General features: G+C 39.1%; 1 protein-coding gene across 4 annotated transcripts in view; it reads right to left on the reverse strand.

Annotated features, from left to right (window-relative positions):
* Positions 1–17,610, reverse strand: part of kiaa1522 (KIAA1522 ortholog) — a 44,042-nt gene that overhangs the window by 5,505 nt on the left and 20,927 nt on the right. For 3 of the 4 annotated variants that reach the window (XM_042012160.1, XM_042012161.1, XM_042012163.1), the window contains 6 exons: positions 2,129–2,287; positions 1,989–2,032; positions 1,748–1,880; positions 597–704; positions 347–513; positions 84–272 (listed from right to left, as the gene is read on the reverse strand). In XM_042012160.1, the coding sequence (XP_041868094.1) occupies positions 84–272; positions 347–513; positions 597–704; positions 1,748–1,880; positions 1,989–2,032; positions 2,129–2,287 (800 nt within the window). The remainder of the gene's footprint in view (positions 1–83; positions 273–346; positions 514–596; positions 705–1,747; positions 1,881–1,988; positions 2,033–2,128; positions 2,288–17,610) is intronic. The other variant, XM_042012162.1, reaches the window with a different exon arrangement.

Here is a 17,610-nt window from a genome sequence, read left to right on the forward strand (position 1 = left end):
CCTCCAAACACAATGAAGGACTTAAGACTCAAGTTTCAGAAAACTACTTTTAAGACCAGCTAATGGCCTGATAACATTCTTACCTGAGGCTCCTGCAGGAAGTTAAACACTGAGGGAGAGATTGAAAAGGAAGTGGTCATACCAGGGACTGCAAGAGATTTGGGTCTCAAGTTGGATGTGGGGCAAAGATGGGAGCTGATGGACTGCTCTTCATAGTATGCCGACTGGAGCTGGAGGTGTTTCCTCACCAGCTTTTCATCTCTAAACACCTGCTTAGAAAAACGAAACAAGGCTTTAAAACTATGAAGCAAGATAATATGATGATTCTTTCTGGAAAAGCTTTTACCTCCAGTTCTGAAAGATGCACCCTTGCTCCCTCCCTATTGGCTACTGGAGTCCCTCCATCTACTGTTGGGATAATAACAACACCTGATTGGCTGTCACCGCCATGCTCTTTGTGGTCATTTAGCTGAGCAGAAACAAGCGGCTGACACGTGGAACTTCTGTGCAGAGCTGTGGAGAATGTGGGTAACTGTCATTAACACACTGCAATTAAAGGAAATCTCAGTTAGCAAAGGATGAGACTGTAGACATACCGAGCTCTTTCTGGACCTGGTTGGGAATACCCATGATGGTGGTTCTCCTGCCCCTCTTCCTGCTCCGATCTAATCTTTTCACTGGATTCAGAGGCTTGAATGTAGAACCTGACAGACAGAGGGATAATATATTTAGAAATTAAATTAAAATCAGAAATCCTTATGAGGCTTCACTTGAGCTAGCTGCTCCCATTAACATGCTAACACCCTGTAGTTTGGTCTCTTTACACTCTCATGTTGGCATATTAGCATTAAAACAGCACCAAACAACTGTGAAAACCTTAGATAGGATTTGTTTGCAGGTCATAACTTACACTGGTTGAAATAAAAATCTGATCAGATGATGGCAAAACTTGATCGGTTATTAATTCTATCTTACTGCAACCCACTCTTAATATGTGCTACAAAATATGTGCACCAAGACTTTTAAGGTTTTCAAGATTCTGAAGAAATGCCTGATTCAGGAATGTCTTACCAGAAGTTCATAATAGTTACTGAGATTAATCAGTATTGATCAAAGCGTTGGACCAAGAAGCCAAGCGGCTAACAATCTGAGCCACATTGCTAGCTAGGCTGTATGTTGTATCTGGCACAACAAACTGATGAAATAATGAGAGCACGTTGCTCTGAAACTTACAAAGCTTACTGGGTAACTGGCTTTCATGAAGATTTAAAAAAATGATGCTTGAAATGTGATCAGAATACCAAACTCCCTGCGTAGGCACACACACAAACACAGGACTGACGTGCTTTGCCTTCCAGCTGTGATATGTAGAGGGAGCTGCAGAGCTGTCTTCAGATGTTTAGAACTTCTGAGTAACCCTCCTCATATATATATATATATATATATATATATATATATATATATATATATATATATATATATATATATATATATATAACATCCTCATCTATGCATGAATGTGAGAGAGTGTGTGTGTCAAGCTTCTTTTTCTTTGATTTCAGATCACAAATGCAGAGGCGCTGAGCAGCTGGGAATGAGGCATGCATGCTAAGTAAGGTAACCTCAGAAATAGAACTCAGACTTCTTTTTTTTAACCTTCTTTTTCTTTAAGAAAAAAAAAATGTGGATGTATCCTTTCCAAAAACTGCTACACACACAAGCACAAACAAATAAGGCTGACATTTACCTTGGCGGGTAAGTACAGGACGGTCACCGACCAAGAGTGTGGTATCAGTATTCCCGATGGTGGACCTCGACTTCGGAGAGCTGCCTCTGTCCTTGGAGCTGATATCCTGCTCCGGATGGAGAGTGTCTGTGGACTGCAGGGAATACACACACACACACACACACAAAACAGAGCTAACTTAGGTTGCATTCACATAGTGAGAAGAAACTAGAAGAAAAAAAAGATCCATAAAGAAACCTACATCAATAGTTTCATCATCAGGAAGGTTGACTCCGTTCTTGTGCTCTGTGTGAACGAAACCCGCCACATGTATAAATAACATATAAATATTTCAATATGTGTTTATCTGTGTATAGCAGCGACTTTCTGAATGTTTCTCACCTTCCTGCTGTTGTATCTTGAGTCCCTCCTGAGCTTCAGTGTGCAGATCTTCCAGGTACTGAGGCCTGCTTCCCTCAATGAAAACATTCTCCTGGTAGTGCTGTGAGGCCGTGTAGTGGACTGCCAACCTCTTATGGTCTTCATTCCCCTTTGGGCCAGCTGTTGAGAAGAAGGAAACAAATGTATATTTGATTTAACTTAAGCTAATTACACTCTGACTTCTGCACTCTTCTGTCCTCTTCAGACAAACATTCAGTCAACAGGTGTCCGTAAAGGCAAAACTTTTATTGGCTTTACAGTGAATCTAGTGCATGTACACCTGCCGTGAGTGCACCTGCTTATTTGTGCACCTTTGACGCAACTCGCTCCTCAAATCTCCTCAGCCAAGTTTGGTGGACAGATGTCCCCAGCCTGTCCAGGCCTTTAACGGTCAGCCATGACCTGGCTAATCTTCTGTAGTACTGTAATATCCTGCTTTCATGCTTCGCAGGCGGGGCCAGATAATCTGGAACGGCAACCTGCAAAGATGTTGCTGGACCTACCGCTGTGGGAGCAGGACTTTAGCTCTGCTCCAGGACAAGCAAACAGACTTGAGACTAAAAGGAAACTTAAAGGTGCAATAAAAAGAAAATCTTCTCCAATGAGATTTATGTTCTTGTGCATCGTCCCTAACAAATAAACAATATAGATCAGTTGCTAAATTTAGTTGGAAAGCTAAGATTCTTGACGTTTGGATGATGTATACCATCCCAGGCTAGAATCATAACTGTAGATAAAGTAAACACTTTTTTCTGACCAGTTACAAATGCAGTTTATCTTCGAAGCCATACTGTATTCCAGTAACAAATGATGCTGCAACAAAAACAGTCCTGTTACATCAGCAAGGGTCAAGTAAAATAGTTGGTCCACAATAAGACTTTTATCCATAAAAACTATTTTAGGTGGGGTTAAAGCAGCACTATGGAAATGTATGACCTTAAAAAAAGTGTTTCTGACTTGTTTTGTACTCATCATGGAGCGGCTATTGCCCAGCAGTGTCTCAAGGCTGAGAAATTGCACTTCACAACTTTGTGTTCCAGCCTAAAGCATCATATTAAAGCAGAGTTTTGCTTTATGTAGCTTGTCACATGCTAGCAACTGGATATCAACACACTGGCTGTGTGTCGTGGCTGATTCATCAAAGAAATGCAAGAGGACATTATTGGAGGAAGAGAGAAAAATAAATGGTAAATGGTCTGTATTTTATATAGCGCTTTACTGTACCTGGGATGATACCCAAAGCGCTTTACATTTTACATCACAAGACAGAGACAGCAAGAGAAAAGAAAACAGTCAACATCAGACTGATTTTTATTGACGGGAGAGAGCTCAGAGTACAGGTAGGCTGCAAGGTGGATGCCAAATTAGCTGTTGTCAGGGGCGCCTCACTGAGAAAATCTACCAAAATTGATTAGTGCTTGGTTATGATTAACTAAAGTACTAAATTTGGCTCTTCAGGTGTGCAAGCAACAAATAAAAAATACATTTATTGTAGTTTAGTCTGGAAAGGGAGGCACACTATCCACTTCCCTTAATCTTCCATTTACAATATTCATATTTTATGATCATGAAAGTGGAAACTTTTGGAGAAAGATATGCTTTTTAGCCTGAGCGCTAATGAAATTTGAGTTTTCCTTAACAATTCCTAAAGTCTATAAAAAGGCTTTACCCGCCTTTTTTAATCAGTAATGAATCCCTGTCCATACATGAAATGCAAAAAAACATATATAAATTAATAAAAACATGGGTTTCATGTTGAGAACATGTCTGGGAAATCAGTCATGCCAAGTGGATGAAAGCTCAGCTAAACGAGGCTTAGCGTGGGGTGTCTGCTTTCCCTCCTTTGTCACTTTCAACACTGCCTCTCAGTCTCACCTGGTTAGGTAACGTTGAGCATGTGTATGTGTCTGCAGGTGTGTAAGGTAACTATCCTTCTGTATTCAAATACAATGTCCTTCCCTTTGTGTATTTCTAGGATTTAACTCTGAGAAATCTGCACCCATCTTATGCAATCTAAGAGAATGAGGGAAGTTTACAATGATCTCCCCTCAACTGTGAGCATTTCATCACGTACCTTACTCACATGTGAGAAACTGTAACACTAGATGCATTTAATCGAGGAAGCAGCCCCCTTGCGAGATTCCACCAGACCCCTGCTGGAGGTTTAGGGATTTTGGCTGATTAAGATGATAGCTTAAAAAGCTACTAAAGCCCCTTATCTCATTAAAGAAGACCCCCAACTTGTCCTCAGCAATAATACTTGCAATCCCAGTGCTTAACAGATGCTAGCTCCAATAAACGATCATACATTTTCCACTTAAGCAAAACACACTTGCATAAGGGTGTAACTGCACAAATAAATATTTAAGGGGATTTATTTTCCATGAGCCCTTCATGTGAGTCAGCACTCACCCTTCTTCTTGAAGACAGACAGCAGAGAGTGGATGCTCTTCCTTAAGTAGACAACCATGCCTACACCAGCTCCATAGCAGATAAAAAAATCCAAATGTCGTAATGTAAAGCAGTCCAAAAACAGGCCAAATAAGCTTATTTCATATCCAGAGAAGATCTGGATGCTCTGTAGCTCTGAGTGCTGCAGAAAAAAAAAAACAAAAAAACAGCAGCAGACTGACTGTTATTTACTGGAGATGCTGTCTGAGTGACTTGAGAAGGACAAGTGCACAATAAGATCAACTCCCAGCCAAAGCTGCCTGTCCCAGCTGCCTTATCCCTGAGTCTGATACCTCCTCCCACTCCCTCCCCTGCTCTGCTCTCTCCCTCTCTTTTGTCAAATGATGACACCCCCCCTCTCCTCTTCTTTCTCTCCCCTCCTGCCAGCAAAACGGCTGTCAAAGTTTGGCTTTCAGAAAGCAACATCCCCCACTTTACACAATATAGACAGACACGTGTGGGGTTGTTTATGCACACTCCAGTTAAACTTGTTTGAATACATTTTAGAGCTTAGAAATTTAAAAATTTACAAGTTTAATGAGAATGTAATTTAAACGTGGATGGTTTTCCTGCTGGTGTTTTTTTTTCCAACAAATTCTATGTCTTACTTGTTATCAGAGGTATGGTTTCAGATTTTAAAGTTCTGCTTGTTGTTGTCCTCTTCCTAATGGAGGCCCTCAGCATTATGCTACTGTCTGACGCTGTGTCTCATTATCTAAGGGCCACGGGGGCTGCATCTGACAGCAGAGGTTGTGTCCTCACACTGACAGGCTTTGCTGTACTGCATGTTTTATTCTCTCCTGTATCCTTTCCCCCTTTTTTTATATAAGTTTTTACTTCTTTACATCTTTCTCTGCTTTCTCTACATCCCCTCCCGGCCTTAATGCAGACACAGGGCCAGTTTGAGTTATAAATAGCCAATACCACCTCAGTTCATCATTTGTAATGGTGGTGTCTGGGGAGTTTCTGTATGCCAGCTAATGTTTCCTGAAAAACTGCAGAGAGGATGAAATATAACACGCAAGCGAAAGTACAGATTTTGTGTTTCTGGATTGTTTTCCTATGACAAAGCAACACTTTGATCCACTTGCCCTCTGAATGGATGTTCATTCCCAATCAAATGGCACTGCAGGGGGCTACAGCTGGCTCGCACCAGCTGCAGGGACACGCCGACATCCCCTCCTCACGCGTCACTAACAAAGCATTCCTGGATCTGGAACACAGAGGTGGTGATGTGAAAACTCTCCAAAGGAGAAATCTTCACCCCCAGAGGTCAGACTCGTCGACCTGAGGTGCTGGCCGTTGCTCAGCCTTGAGGTTTAGAGGGGACTAGAGTAAGCTGAGGTGCTCAGGAGGGCAGCTTTAGATCTGGGAGTCACGCCAAAGGATTAACTTTGCCACCAGCTTAACCTGTCCATCTCTTCACCACTCCTTGCCCTTTTGCTCTCCGTCTATCAGCAACTTTCACCTCAGTCTCTTTAATTTTACTGTCTCGCTCATTTTACACCATGCTTTTGCCTAATCCATATTAATTTCTGCAACTCCATTTAGCGATATAAAACAAGTAGGGGTTTATATGCATAAGAAAAGACCTTTTTTTTCACTTCCAAACACCCCTTTTGCTTCCAGTATAATTCCTTCCACACCCACTCTCCTCTACACAGACCTTTAATAAGTGCCAGTTTTGGGGGTCTCTGGCTCACACAGTGTACCCCTCCTGTTGTTAACCAAGACCCCTCGTATCAATATTCATTAGAGGGCCTAAAGAGACACCATCTGGTCCTGGGGAAGAGGGCAGAGGGGAACGAGGGTCTCCGCATGCCTTTGATTCAGTGCACATAACACACCATTCCCCTGCATGAGCAGAACAACATGGTACTTCACAAAAGAGGAAAGTAATATATGCTAGAAAGTTCTGCCCAAGCACAAACATCCAAAGACTTCCTTACAAGTTTTAGTTAGCTTTCTTTATTAAATATTTCAGATAAAACTGTATGTTATTAGTTTCTGACAGGTGAAGATGTTAAAAGGTCAAACAGTCTATAAAACAACAATAAGAGTTCAGGCAGTCAAATAAAACAGCTTGTTAAAATGTTAAAGGCCAAGAAACTACATATGTTCCACACGTCACAGCCAGATTTAAGATAAAAATTAATTCAACTTGCTCTTCTCCCCCTACTGACGTACATCCCATGCTGATTTCTTTGAAAGGCGTCTGTGATCCGTCTAATGATAAACAATCATATCTGTATCTGCAGCTATTGAGCTGGAGTTCACTGCCTTCCTTTAATTCCTGAGATGCGGCAGCCAAATTACCTGTCTGTCGGGATTCTTGGGCTAATTCTGGTCCACGACCGGAGGAAAAAAAGAAGTAATTCTGTTTCTAATATGCTGCAGGATGTCAGTCTTCAGACTGATCGCACTCTCTCAACATTAGTCAGCCGCCTCTTGCTGTATCTCATGAGCAAACAATAGAAGATCATGAGGATCATCATCAGTCAAGAGAATAAACACACATGGAGTGAATTTGTAAAACACACTGTGTTCATTATGTCCCTTTTAGATCGAGTGACAGATTCCCTTCTGCTCCCATTTAAAGTAATTAAAAGTTAATTAACTTCTCCCAAAGATCAGATCTGTAGGAACGGTTATTAATGTGAGATGATTAATGATGTTGGTGTGTGAGGAGGGTTTGTCTTGTAGTGTGTGTGTATGCGAGAAATGGATGAACACTGGGTGTGTTTACTGTTGGGCTGTGATTGATAGTTAGGTTAGGGATTTATACAGAAAATGATTGAATCAAATAATGGCTGTGAAAGAAGGCTCAACAGTAAAGAAGTTATGGGCTGCATTTAACCCAACAGAGACACTGTTGGGTTACTTTTTGTTCATCTGAGGTTTTATTTACACAATTTTAAGATGACTTTTTTTATGTAAGAACTAGAAGTCGGTGTACTTTGTTTTTCATGTCAGTAAATCAGTAAACTGATAAGAATCTACATTTAAGCTACATGTGTTATGCAGAGATGAAACCTCAGTTCTTTTTTTTTTTTTATCTAGATTCACACATACAGTACCGGTCAAAACTTTGGAAACACTTGGTACTGTACCTGTTTTGGGTCTTCCTGTATTAACTCTGAATGGGGGTGGTGTTTTGTGTTAATAAATTGTATTTATGGTCCGTTGCTTCACGTTGTGAGTGTAGCTTGGGATGGGAAGTTTATACCTAAAATGTTATGTCTGATCACATGACTGATGTTTGTCCTTCCCATTGTCAAGGATTAATGCATTGCATCCATGTCAGCCCTGTCTTAAGACCTGTAACTGAGCCCATTTACATGTCCATTAAAGTCTGATTAATGGGAGCAATCAGATAAGCGTAGTAATCCAATATGATCCGTTTACATGCACTTCTGAAATGCAATATTCGAGAAGCCCTGGTCTACATTTTCCAGTCCATTAACCAGTCAGATTTCCGTGGGAGTACGTACATGGTGACATAATCTCAAACTTCCTGTCTCTGTTGAACATGGTGGAGCCCACAGTTCTAGCGTTAGCTGTGCTAATGTGGTAGCTAATAAGCCTGAAAAATAGACTTTACATTAATGCTTTACTTCCTTTATTTTCCAACTTCCCTCTGCTGTTTTCTTTTACGTTGCTTCTGTCTTTTAATGAAAGATGTTAAAGGGACAAGAGCAAAAGATTTTTTTTTCACATGTGCAGATGTTTAAAAAACATAATAAATCAGAAATGCAGGGTTACAAGCACAAAGGCATCAGAGTACTGGGAAGTAATTTCGGTGTGTTAATCCATTTTGCTATTATCTGATGAAGCATTTCAGATTTTACTGTCTACATGATCACTTGAATAATCTGATAACTCCATTAATCAGATAATGATTATATATATATATATTTTTTGCTGTGCATGTAATTGGGCTCATATCTTTGGGATTTCGGCACTGAGGTGTTGATTTTATTGCTATTACTATCATTATTATTATTTGTCCATTGTGTTCGACAGACTATAAGATACTTGGTAAACAAGCTACAACTTCATCTCCCATTATAGCCAACCAAACACTCATTTCTTTCAAACCACACATCCTTCTTCTTACCAAACACAGGCCTTCCATTAAAGGAGTTGAGCCCAAGCCAGAACAACCCTATTTCTTTGAAATTTCTGATAAAAATCTGATAATATCTAAATCAGAGCTACTCAATTCGGTCCTACAAGGACCACAATCCTGCAGGTTTTCAATGTGTCCCTGCTCCAAGAAACTTGACTCAAGTTAAATGGATCCATTAGCCTATAACGTTTAATGACTTATTAATTTGAGTCGAGTGTGTTGGAGCAGGGAAACATCAAAAGTCTGCAGGCCTCGTAGGACCGAATTGAGTAGTCCTGGTCTAAACTGTCAAACAATGAAAACCATGAAAATTTCAGTAATTAAAGCAAGAGAATTGGTTAAAAATACTTTTCAGAATGAGAGGTCCCTTTATATTCAAAATAATAATACTCTTCACTGCTAACACCAACCCAGCGCGACTGACCTCACCTGCTCAACACTTAGATGAAACCTGGGATATAATACTATGTATAAATATATTTGACACAGTGGAATTAGGCCATTATCTCAGTGCTTTTCAATCAGATATTAATGTAATTCATCTCTCAGACCAGCAACACTTAACATAGGCTGCTCTGCATCATTCCTTGCACACACCCATATAACTTCATGCTCCACTAGAGAGTGCTAAATCAGCTCCGACGCTGCTCCCTCTGCCAGTATGAGACTGAAAAAGCAGCAGGTCATTTGATGAGGATGCTTTACTGTAGACGACCAGTTTGTTCTGATGCTGAACAGAGAGAAGGCCAGATGTAAAATATGACTCCCAGAGGACTGACAAAGCACATGCTTATTGGAAAATGTAATTTTTGACCACACGGCTGTATTAGCTCATCTCATATCCTTGACTCACCCTCTTATCCCATGCACACGGAGGCCAACGAACGAGAGCAAAAAAGGGATAAAGATCCTGCCTTTGTTGTAACCCAGGCGACGGTGTCAGGTAAGCACGCTGACCGCTCGACCATGATGAGGGACAAGGTTTCCACTTCATGCCTGACTAGGCTTGAAAACTGCCTGTTTGTGTGTATCACCAGGTGTGTGTGGTTAGCTTATACCTGTTGGGTTAATTACAATCAACAAAACAAAACAAAACAAAACAAAAAAAAAGAAACAAAACTAAAACCATTGCATTATTAAAGATTTTTCAAACACAATGAAGGATAATGCGATTAATCCATATTTATTATTTTAAAAGATTTGTTCAAATGAGAATATAGAAAATTAACAGCTTTATGCTTTAAGATGGGTATGCATGCTACTACAGTTTCTCCCAGTTGCCTTTTCCATCCTGAAGCCGCCAGTGTAAAGGAAGACAGGGTTAAAATGTGACCTGCAATAAACATCCAATCAGCCAAACGCACATACACACACGGGTGTCATTATTCAACTCGTTGCAGTGCCCCTGATTTGTATTCAGTAGCTGCTGAGGTGGAGTTGAGTTATGAGCTCCCTCACAAAGTGAAGTGTAGTATTAACCAGAGAGAGAGCGAGAGAGCGAGAGAGGCAAGCTAACCTCCATCCATGTTCACATATCTAGGAAAGTTCAGGTATCTACTTGTGATAATCTGGTAGCGTCTGCTCAGGTGGGCCAGTCAAAATGAATATGAATTCTGGGGTTATACCTATTTGTTACTGTATGTATCTGATGGGAGAGAGAAGTTGTTTGTAACACAGAACGCTTAGGGAGGATGAGGAGAAGAAAACGAGGCGAAGGAGGTGAGGAAGGGCAGAGGAACCAGGAAGAGCGTATAGGGCAGTGAGGACGACATTAATCACTGCCTACAGTAACTGTCACTACACATGAAGCACCTGCATTTCTGAATTCCTCTGGGTGGGACCCAGAGGGAGTGGGACAAAGAGGGAACAAGAGAAGAAGACAGTGAGCTGAACAGAAACAGAGAGAAGGATGTAGAAAGTCAACACACACTGCGAGTGTTTGAAATTTGCTTAAATTCTTGATGTTATATTTCCTCACAATTAACCATCCAAACCGGATGAGGGAGCTGTTAATAAACATGCTAGATAACAGTCAGGCTGTTGCAGGTATAAAACAATTTTAGACCGGTCACTAAGAAAAATGACAAATCTAAATATAATTTATAACTACCACTCAGTGTTTGGGCATAATGTCCTGCCTTTGACCCAGTTATAGTCTAAAATCGAAAGATTATTTATAGTCAGCAGTGGAGACAAAACAGGCAAAGGTCAGGTCTAAAACCCACAGTCTGAAACAACAACTTAACCTTTTAAAGCCCGACCAAAGAAAAAGTGCCCCTGTGAGTTTTTCCATCAAACCGCAGAACAAAAAAAACAAAACAGATCCATTTAATTCCTCTAATTTCATCCTCGTTTCCTTGGAATCGCTCAAAGCCAAATATGTCAAGAGATGTCCAGGAGAAGAGAGGAGGCTAGACAGAATAGCTATAAGTGAAGATACTCTGGGACGATAATCCCACATCATAAACTGAATTAAAAATAAATACATCTTATAGTGTTGTGGTGTAAAGAGTTACTGATCTACATTGATTCAACAATCAATGCCCCAATGTCATCAATAAAAACTGAAAATATGGATCAAATATTGATCCAGTAATAACTTTTAAGACACTTATGAAAAAACATTTGGGATCGTTTTGATCTAAGTATCAAACTTTCTTACTTTAGTTCCATGTTGACACCCAAAGGTGTGATAAAGTAGGCTCCACCTCAGTTATTACAGCCCAGTTCTTAAATTTGGTCTGACACTCTAAATATAAGTAACATTTACACTATGTCCGGCTTTCATGCCTGCAAATAGAAATATATTCTTTCAGTTTCTTTTATCATTATGTGAAGACTTTAAAGCTCAACATGCAGAATGTGGTAGTTTAAAAAATGTTTGGTTTTCATTTAAAGGTTTTTATTTTAAGCTCAAGAATAAAATTAGATTTAGATATTTTAGTTGTTTTTCTTTTTGTAATTTGATATGAATGGAAGCAGCATAGTTAAATCAGCATGCGATATAATCTCATATCGATCACTGGCTCCTGAATTCAATTATAACAAAATTGTATCGTGGTAGAATTTGTGATAACAATAAACATTGAATTCATTCAGATGATATAATATTTTATTGTGATTATAGTATAAACATTCAAATATGACAGAAATAATCAAATACAACATAATGCTGCAACAAAATAATAGAAGACCCAGTTGGCTTTAACTGGTTTAACTAAACCTAAATTCCCTAAATAGAGGGACTTTGAGACCAGATGATTTGAAAATATGCCAAAATGACCAATGAAAAAAACCCCTAACCTGAACTTTCTGTACTAAAACTTTAATTTTGTTCTGCTTCACCTCATCCGAGTTAACCTTTGCAGAGATAATGTTCACTTACTGTAAAATGATCTGACAGAGGTTTAGAGCTACAGCCGCATCATTCCAAAGAAATATTCATTTTCACCCTGAAAGTGTTTCTTTTTTTGTTTTTAGGCAAGCCTAAAGCTTTTATCATTTGTGCTGTGTGCCACCTTTATTTTTCTCCTTAACAAATATACTGATATTTACATATTTTAACAAATCTGTGTTCCCTTTACTATGACTTTATATAGGTTTTTTGGTTGCAGAAATATTCATTTTAAAATGGACATGTAATTTTACAGCTAAGACCTAAAAAATAGGAACAGGCCTCAAAGGATAAAAATAATGTAGAGATAAGAGTCAAAGAGAGGGAAATGGTCATCATACATCATCTGCTTCCTTCAGGCTTATTATGATGCAAAAAACTGATTTGACTCAGATAGAAATTGTGTTTGTGAACAAGATGATAAATTTATTATTATCTGAATGTGTAATGTTATTTGCTAACTCACTATTAGACCTGTCAAGAACCATTTATGTATCAAAATTATCTCTAACCTTAGGTCCGAAAATTAAATATAATAATTATTTGTCATTTATAACGTGTAAAGGAAGATATATTAGTTATTTTTGGACATTTTAATATAAAATGTGACATGTGACACCTTTAACCAGCTGCTGCTCGGCTATCAGAAGTCCATAAAACGCCATGAAATCATAAAATGAGACATTACACAGCAGATCCTTGCACAGATATAAGTGTAAAATTTTAATTGCTGCTCAGAAATCCCTTCCTTCAGCATGAAAAGACCTAATTTAACAATCATCGTCCCTTGATGATTCATACAGAGCCGGATTCTTGTTAACACATCCCTATTCTCCAGAGATAAATCCTGTATTTGCTGCAGTCTTTCATCCTGACCTGAAACCGACTTAAACCTGAGCGGAGGTGACTGATGGCAGCTCAGGACCCTCTGCGAGGGCACACAAACACAGAGCCAAACTTAGCACCCGCTGTGCATAAAAATAGCAACTGTCACTCTTTTCCTAATTATCCCTCTCTGACTCTTTCCCTCCGGTTCTTTCTTTTTTGACCTGATAAATGGATTGTGGGTATATTTCCAGAGGGGTGAGAGCTGTATTTTCTGCTTGTCATTCTAACATAAAAAGCTTTCTATGAGCCGAAATGAAAGCTCTGTGTACACAGATACAAACACGGATGCCCCACAGAAGATACAGTTCATCCTCTGTTCAGTGCATTCATCTAAAGACTCCAACAAGATAATAAATCTATTTGTTGCCAAGTGGTGTAGGGGAGGGAGTGCAGGAGTCCCCCGGGTGACCCTTGAGAAATTAGAGGCCACTTAGCAAAGCCAAAGCCTCCAGACAAATCCGGCCAGAGAGAAGACAGATGAGTAAAATCATAAAGTGCATCGCAAATAACTGTCTAGTACAGTCGCAGAGCAGATGTCAGCTTATGACAAAACTGGTAAGAATTAACTGTTGAGAGGAAAAACCTTTTAGAAAACAGAAATGAAATCCTTCCATGGTTTGATGCACATGTATTCTACAGAAAACACGACAGCTTAAATGTTTTGTAAAACTCTCAGATACATGATGTTTTTCAAAAACACACAGCTGGAAATAAAAATTGAACAGGTGCTGCAGGTTATTCAAGGCCATGAAGTCCTTACGGTGTGAGGTTTAGTGTGACTGACGAGTTAATGAAAGACTTTCAGCTTCTTCGAAGACTTGTTTCCAGGCAGGACTGGACAAGCTCGACGCCCCAAAGTCTGAGTCCTCTTTTGGACCTGAAATCCTCTTCTCAGCGAAGTCTGACAGCTGGAGTGGTTGGTTGGAATACAGAGGGTTTTAGGCAGAAAAATGACTACTTTAACATGGTCTTGTTCTTATTTCTACAACCTTATTTATGTTAGAGCTAACATCAGCTTAAGCCTTAGGGAGGTGCAGTCATTTGTTTTTCTGTAAGGCGCCACCAGATGAAATCACTTTGTCTACCTTAAAGTAACAGAAAAACATACACTCATCAGTTCCTTTATTAGGGTCACCTGGTTAATTACTTGTTAACACAAATAGCTGATCAGCCAGTCACACTGTAGCAGCAACACAATGCATTTAGGCACGTAGACATGGTCAAGATGAATTCAAGTTAAAAATAGTAGGTCAGAATTTGGTGTAAACGATATGAAAGCATGGACCCATCCTGCCTTGCATCAATGGATCAGGCGTGTGGTGGACCCAAATGTCTAAGGAATGATTCCAACACCTTGTTTAATCTATGTCATGAAGAACTGAGGCAGGTCTGAAGGCAAAATGAGGTCCAACCCAGTACTAGCAAGATATTCCTAATGAACTGATCAATAAGTGTATAGCCTTGATTTATATGATGGTAACACAAAGGAGACTCAACTGAGCTGCCTGCATCCTATAGGTCCTGTTCCTTTAAAACCATCCAGACCTCATGCCTAGAAGTCAGTGAAAATCTGTGTGTTGCATTTTAGCTTTTTCATCATGAGTATCCACACGTATACAGACATACTGTAGCTCCCAACACTCTGTCTTTCTGCAACAACAACAAAAAAAGAAATATAAATGATGGCAAACAGGAGTGTTTTGAAAAGGTTGTGCAAAAGTCCTTTTTATAGATATCCAGAGAAAGCTGTTCTCTAGATGTTCAGAAAAGCTTTATTTTTCTGAACATCTTAAATAAAAAAGAGAAGTAAAATGTTTGTGAGATGTACTGTGAACTGAAATAAATAAGCTGAGAAGATTAATAATCTTTGTGCTTAAATGTGAGCTGAAAAAGATTTTATGGAAATTACAGCCTTAAGAAGTGATTAAGATATTGCTTTATCTCAAATATTATGAGGAGTTATACATCTTATGTCCTGAAAAACTAAATAACAGGTGTTCATTTACTTCGCAAGAAATTCGATCAATTTTACTTATCAATCCAAACCATTTGTCTTAAATTTGCAGGGTTCTTCAGCTTCTGCAGGAGTTAATCCAAAGTAAAAGATGAAGATGTTCAAGTCTCCACTATTAACTATAAAGCCTCTGAGATGCAGAAAAAAAGGCTCCATGTTTAGCCGCCATTCAAACTTCCAACCTCTTTAATGTTTTTTTCACTTGCAGACACAAAGTCCAAATGTCCCCGTCTGGTTTGTGGCTTTGCTGAATGAGAACTTGTGTCTCCATTGGATTTTCCTTTGGACCAAAACAAGATTTAAATGAATTAATGCACTCATCTGTCTCTGGAAATGAAACAGGATGTAAATTTAATAGACATGGACATTTTTTATGGTACAGCCCTCCCTTGTTTTCTTCTGTACACGGACCCTCAGTCTGTTCTAATAAAAAAATGCCATGTAAGTCAGCCAGTAACTGCTGTGAGACAGAGGAATGGACTCAGAAGTGGGAAGAATAAAAGTAGTTCTGTCTGTAAAGACATTTACCGACCATAATTTATAATATTCATTGCCATATATTTGGATAATCAAGAGCCGTGTTTCTGAAACTTTTTATTAGCAACGTACCCTGTGTGGAATAATTCATGTCGATAATCCAGGACTAGCAAACCTTTTCTCGTCCCTAAAATTGTTTCAATGGAAAAGTCTGTCAACATGTTTTTTTCCCCCAAATTTTTGCAGAATTAGATGTGTTTATAAATATTGTCAGTATTAATGTATCTGAAGTAACAAGTGATGCATTTCCACTCACATCTGCAGCTTCTTCCAGCTGGAGAGAAAACAAGTCTCCAACTTTTCCCACAACTTGCTCAACAATGTCTGTGTCCATTTTATCTGTCCTGCAGCAAAGTGTATCGTCTGACAAAGGTACAGACTCATGCATTGTTTCTGTCAGTGTATCAGTGGGGGGAAGGAGGCATCTCCACTGTTGTATGGTTATTTGGCCTTGAGCAAAGACACCACATTAGAAGTCTCTAGGCCCTTTGATGATTAGGTGGAGGGTTTTTGCATGTTTTTATTTGAATTCAGAAAATTTCCTCCTAAAAAAAAATCTACAAACATGACTGTGTGGTAAGATGCCACTGGAGATGCAATGGCTTCATACTGCTGTTAGCTAATTTCCCCGCATGAAAGAAACATAATGGGTTGGTTTTAGTTTGTGGACGTAAATCCAAATAAAACATTTTTTTAATAAAACCAGAATTTTGCCAGTTCTACTTTGGCTGTCTAATGTGTTTTCAGCAGCATTTTTACTTCACTTGAACCAACAAGTATTCACAGGAACTTTTTTCATTTACCCGGGATTTTAAAAAACCTCTGTGCATTTTTAAAAACATTACAAGAGTAAAAAGCTTTCCCTCATTTCCACATTTTCCCTGAATAAAATATCTGTTAGAGGGGTAGGATTTTTCCGATTTTCTCTAGATTCTTTAGAGCCGGGCCTGTGTGATGAAGAGCCCTGATTGGTTGAACATACTTGCACTTCCGTTAGATATGAGCTGACTATATGACCCGCAAACATGTTTAATTTACTTCTAAAAACTTAATTATGTATTTTAATAGTTTGAAAAATGAAGCCAAAAAGAGGAGCCATGAGAAGTGAAAAGACAATATATTGAGCATATTTACCGAGGACCATAACGTGTCTGGAAGAACGGCCGACAACCGGCTAAGCTGAATGTAGGACACACAGAAACAAATTCAGGAAAAAAGTTATAGAAACTCAAAAATTTGAGAAGCCGAAGAACCACAACAACCTAAGTAGCTGCCACCACCATACAAAACAGCAAACAAGTGGAACGACAAGGAATTATCCAGAACTTTGCAGTGAGGTGAAAATTCAAACATGTAGATTAACATGAATTCATTTACCTTAATAAATTATTCTAAAAATTCCTGGAAATGATGGTGGAAACTTTTTCCAGCAATAACTGATTGACAGATGGTGTCATTTGACATATGCTAGAAACATATATCAAAAAGCTTGGTATGGGGGTGACCTTACACCTGAGCGGTGATGTGCAGCTGATGAGACTGAGGTATTGTGTGCCATCTGAATCACACCACACACATTAGACTCGAACAGATTCAGCCTGTTTTCCGCACTACAACACATGTAACTTAACATAAAGAGTGAAAGCAGCAGTGTTTGTTGACCATGTAAGTGTAACAATATGCATGTGTGTGACAGAGATATGCAGGGAATGAGTGTAGCGGGTGCAAGAACAACAACTCATTCTGCAAACTGCTAGACTTTATTAATGTCCACGGAACAACCTCTTCCCTCTCCTTTTCCTCAGCGAAATCCCAATTTTTTCAGGGTAAATGGACTAAACCAAAACTTCTGAAAAAGTCTACAGCTTTTTGACTGAAATAAACAGACTACTGAAGAGTAAAACTGGTGAGCTGAGTTAAACTCAGCTCATCGGTGTAACATCTCATGGGCAAACTTTAAGAAGACAGAAGAAGTAATTCAATACAAGCTTAAATAAGAACCAATAATATCTAAAGCTGACATCGCGAAC

This window comes from Melanotaenia boesemani, chromosome 17 (genome assembly GCF_017639745.1).
Source record: "Melanotaenia boesemani isolate fMelBoe1 chromosome 17, fMelBoe1.pri, whole genome shotgun sequence".
Lineage (NCBI taxonomy): Eukaryota > Metazoa > Chordata > Actinopteri > Atheriniformes > Melanotaeniidae > Melanotaenia > Melanotaenia boesemani.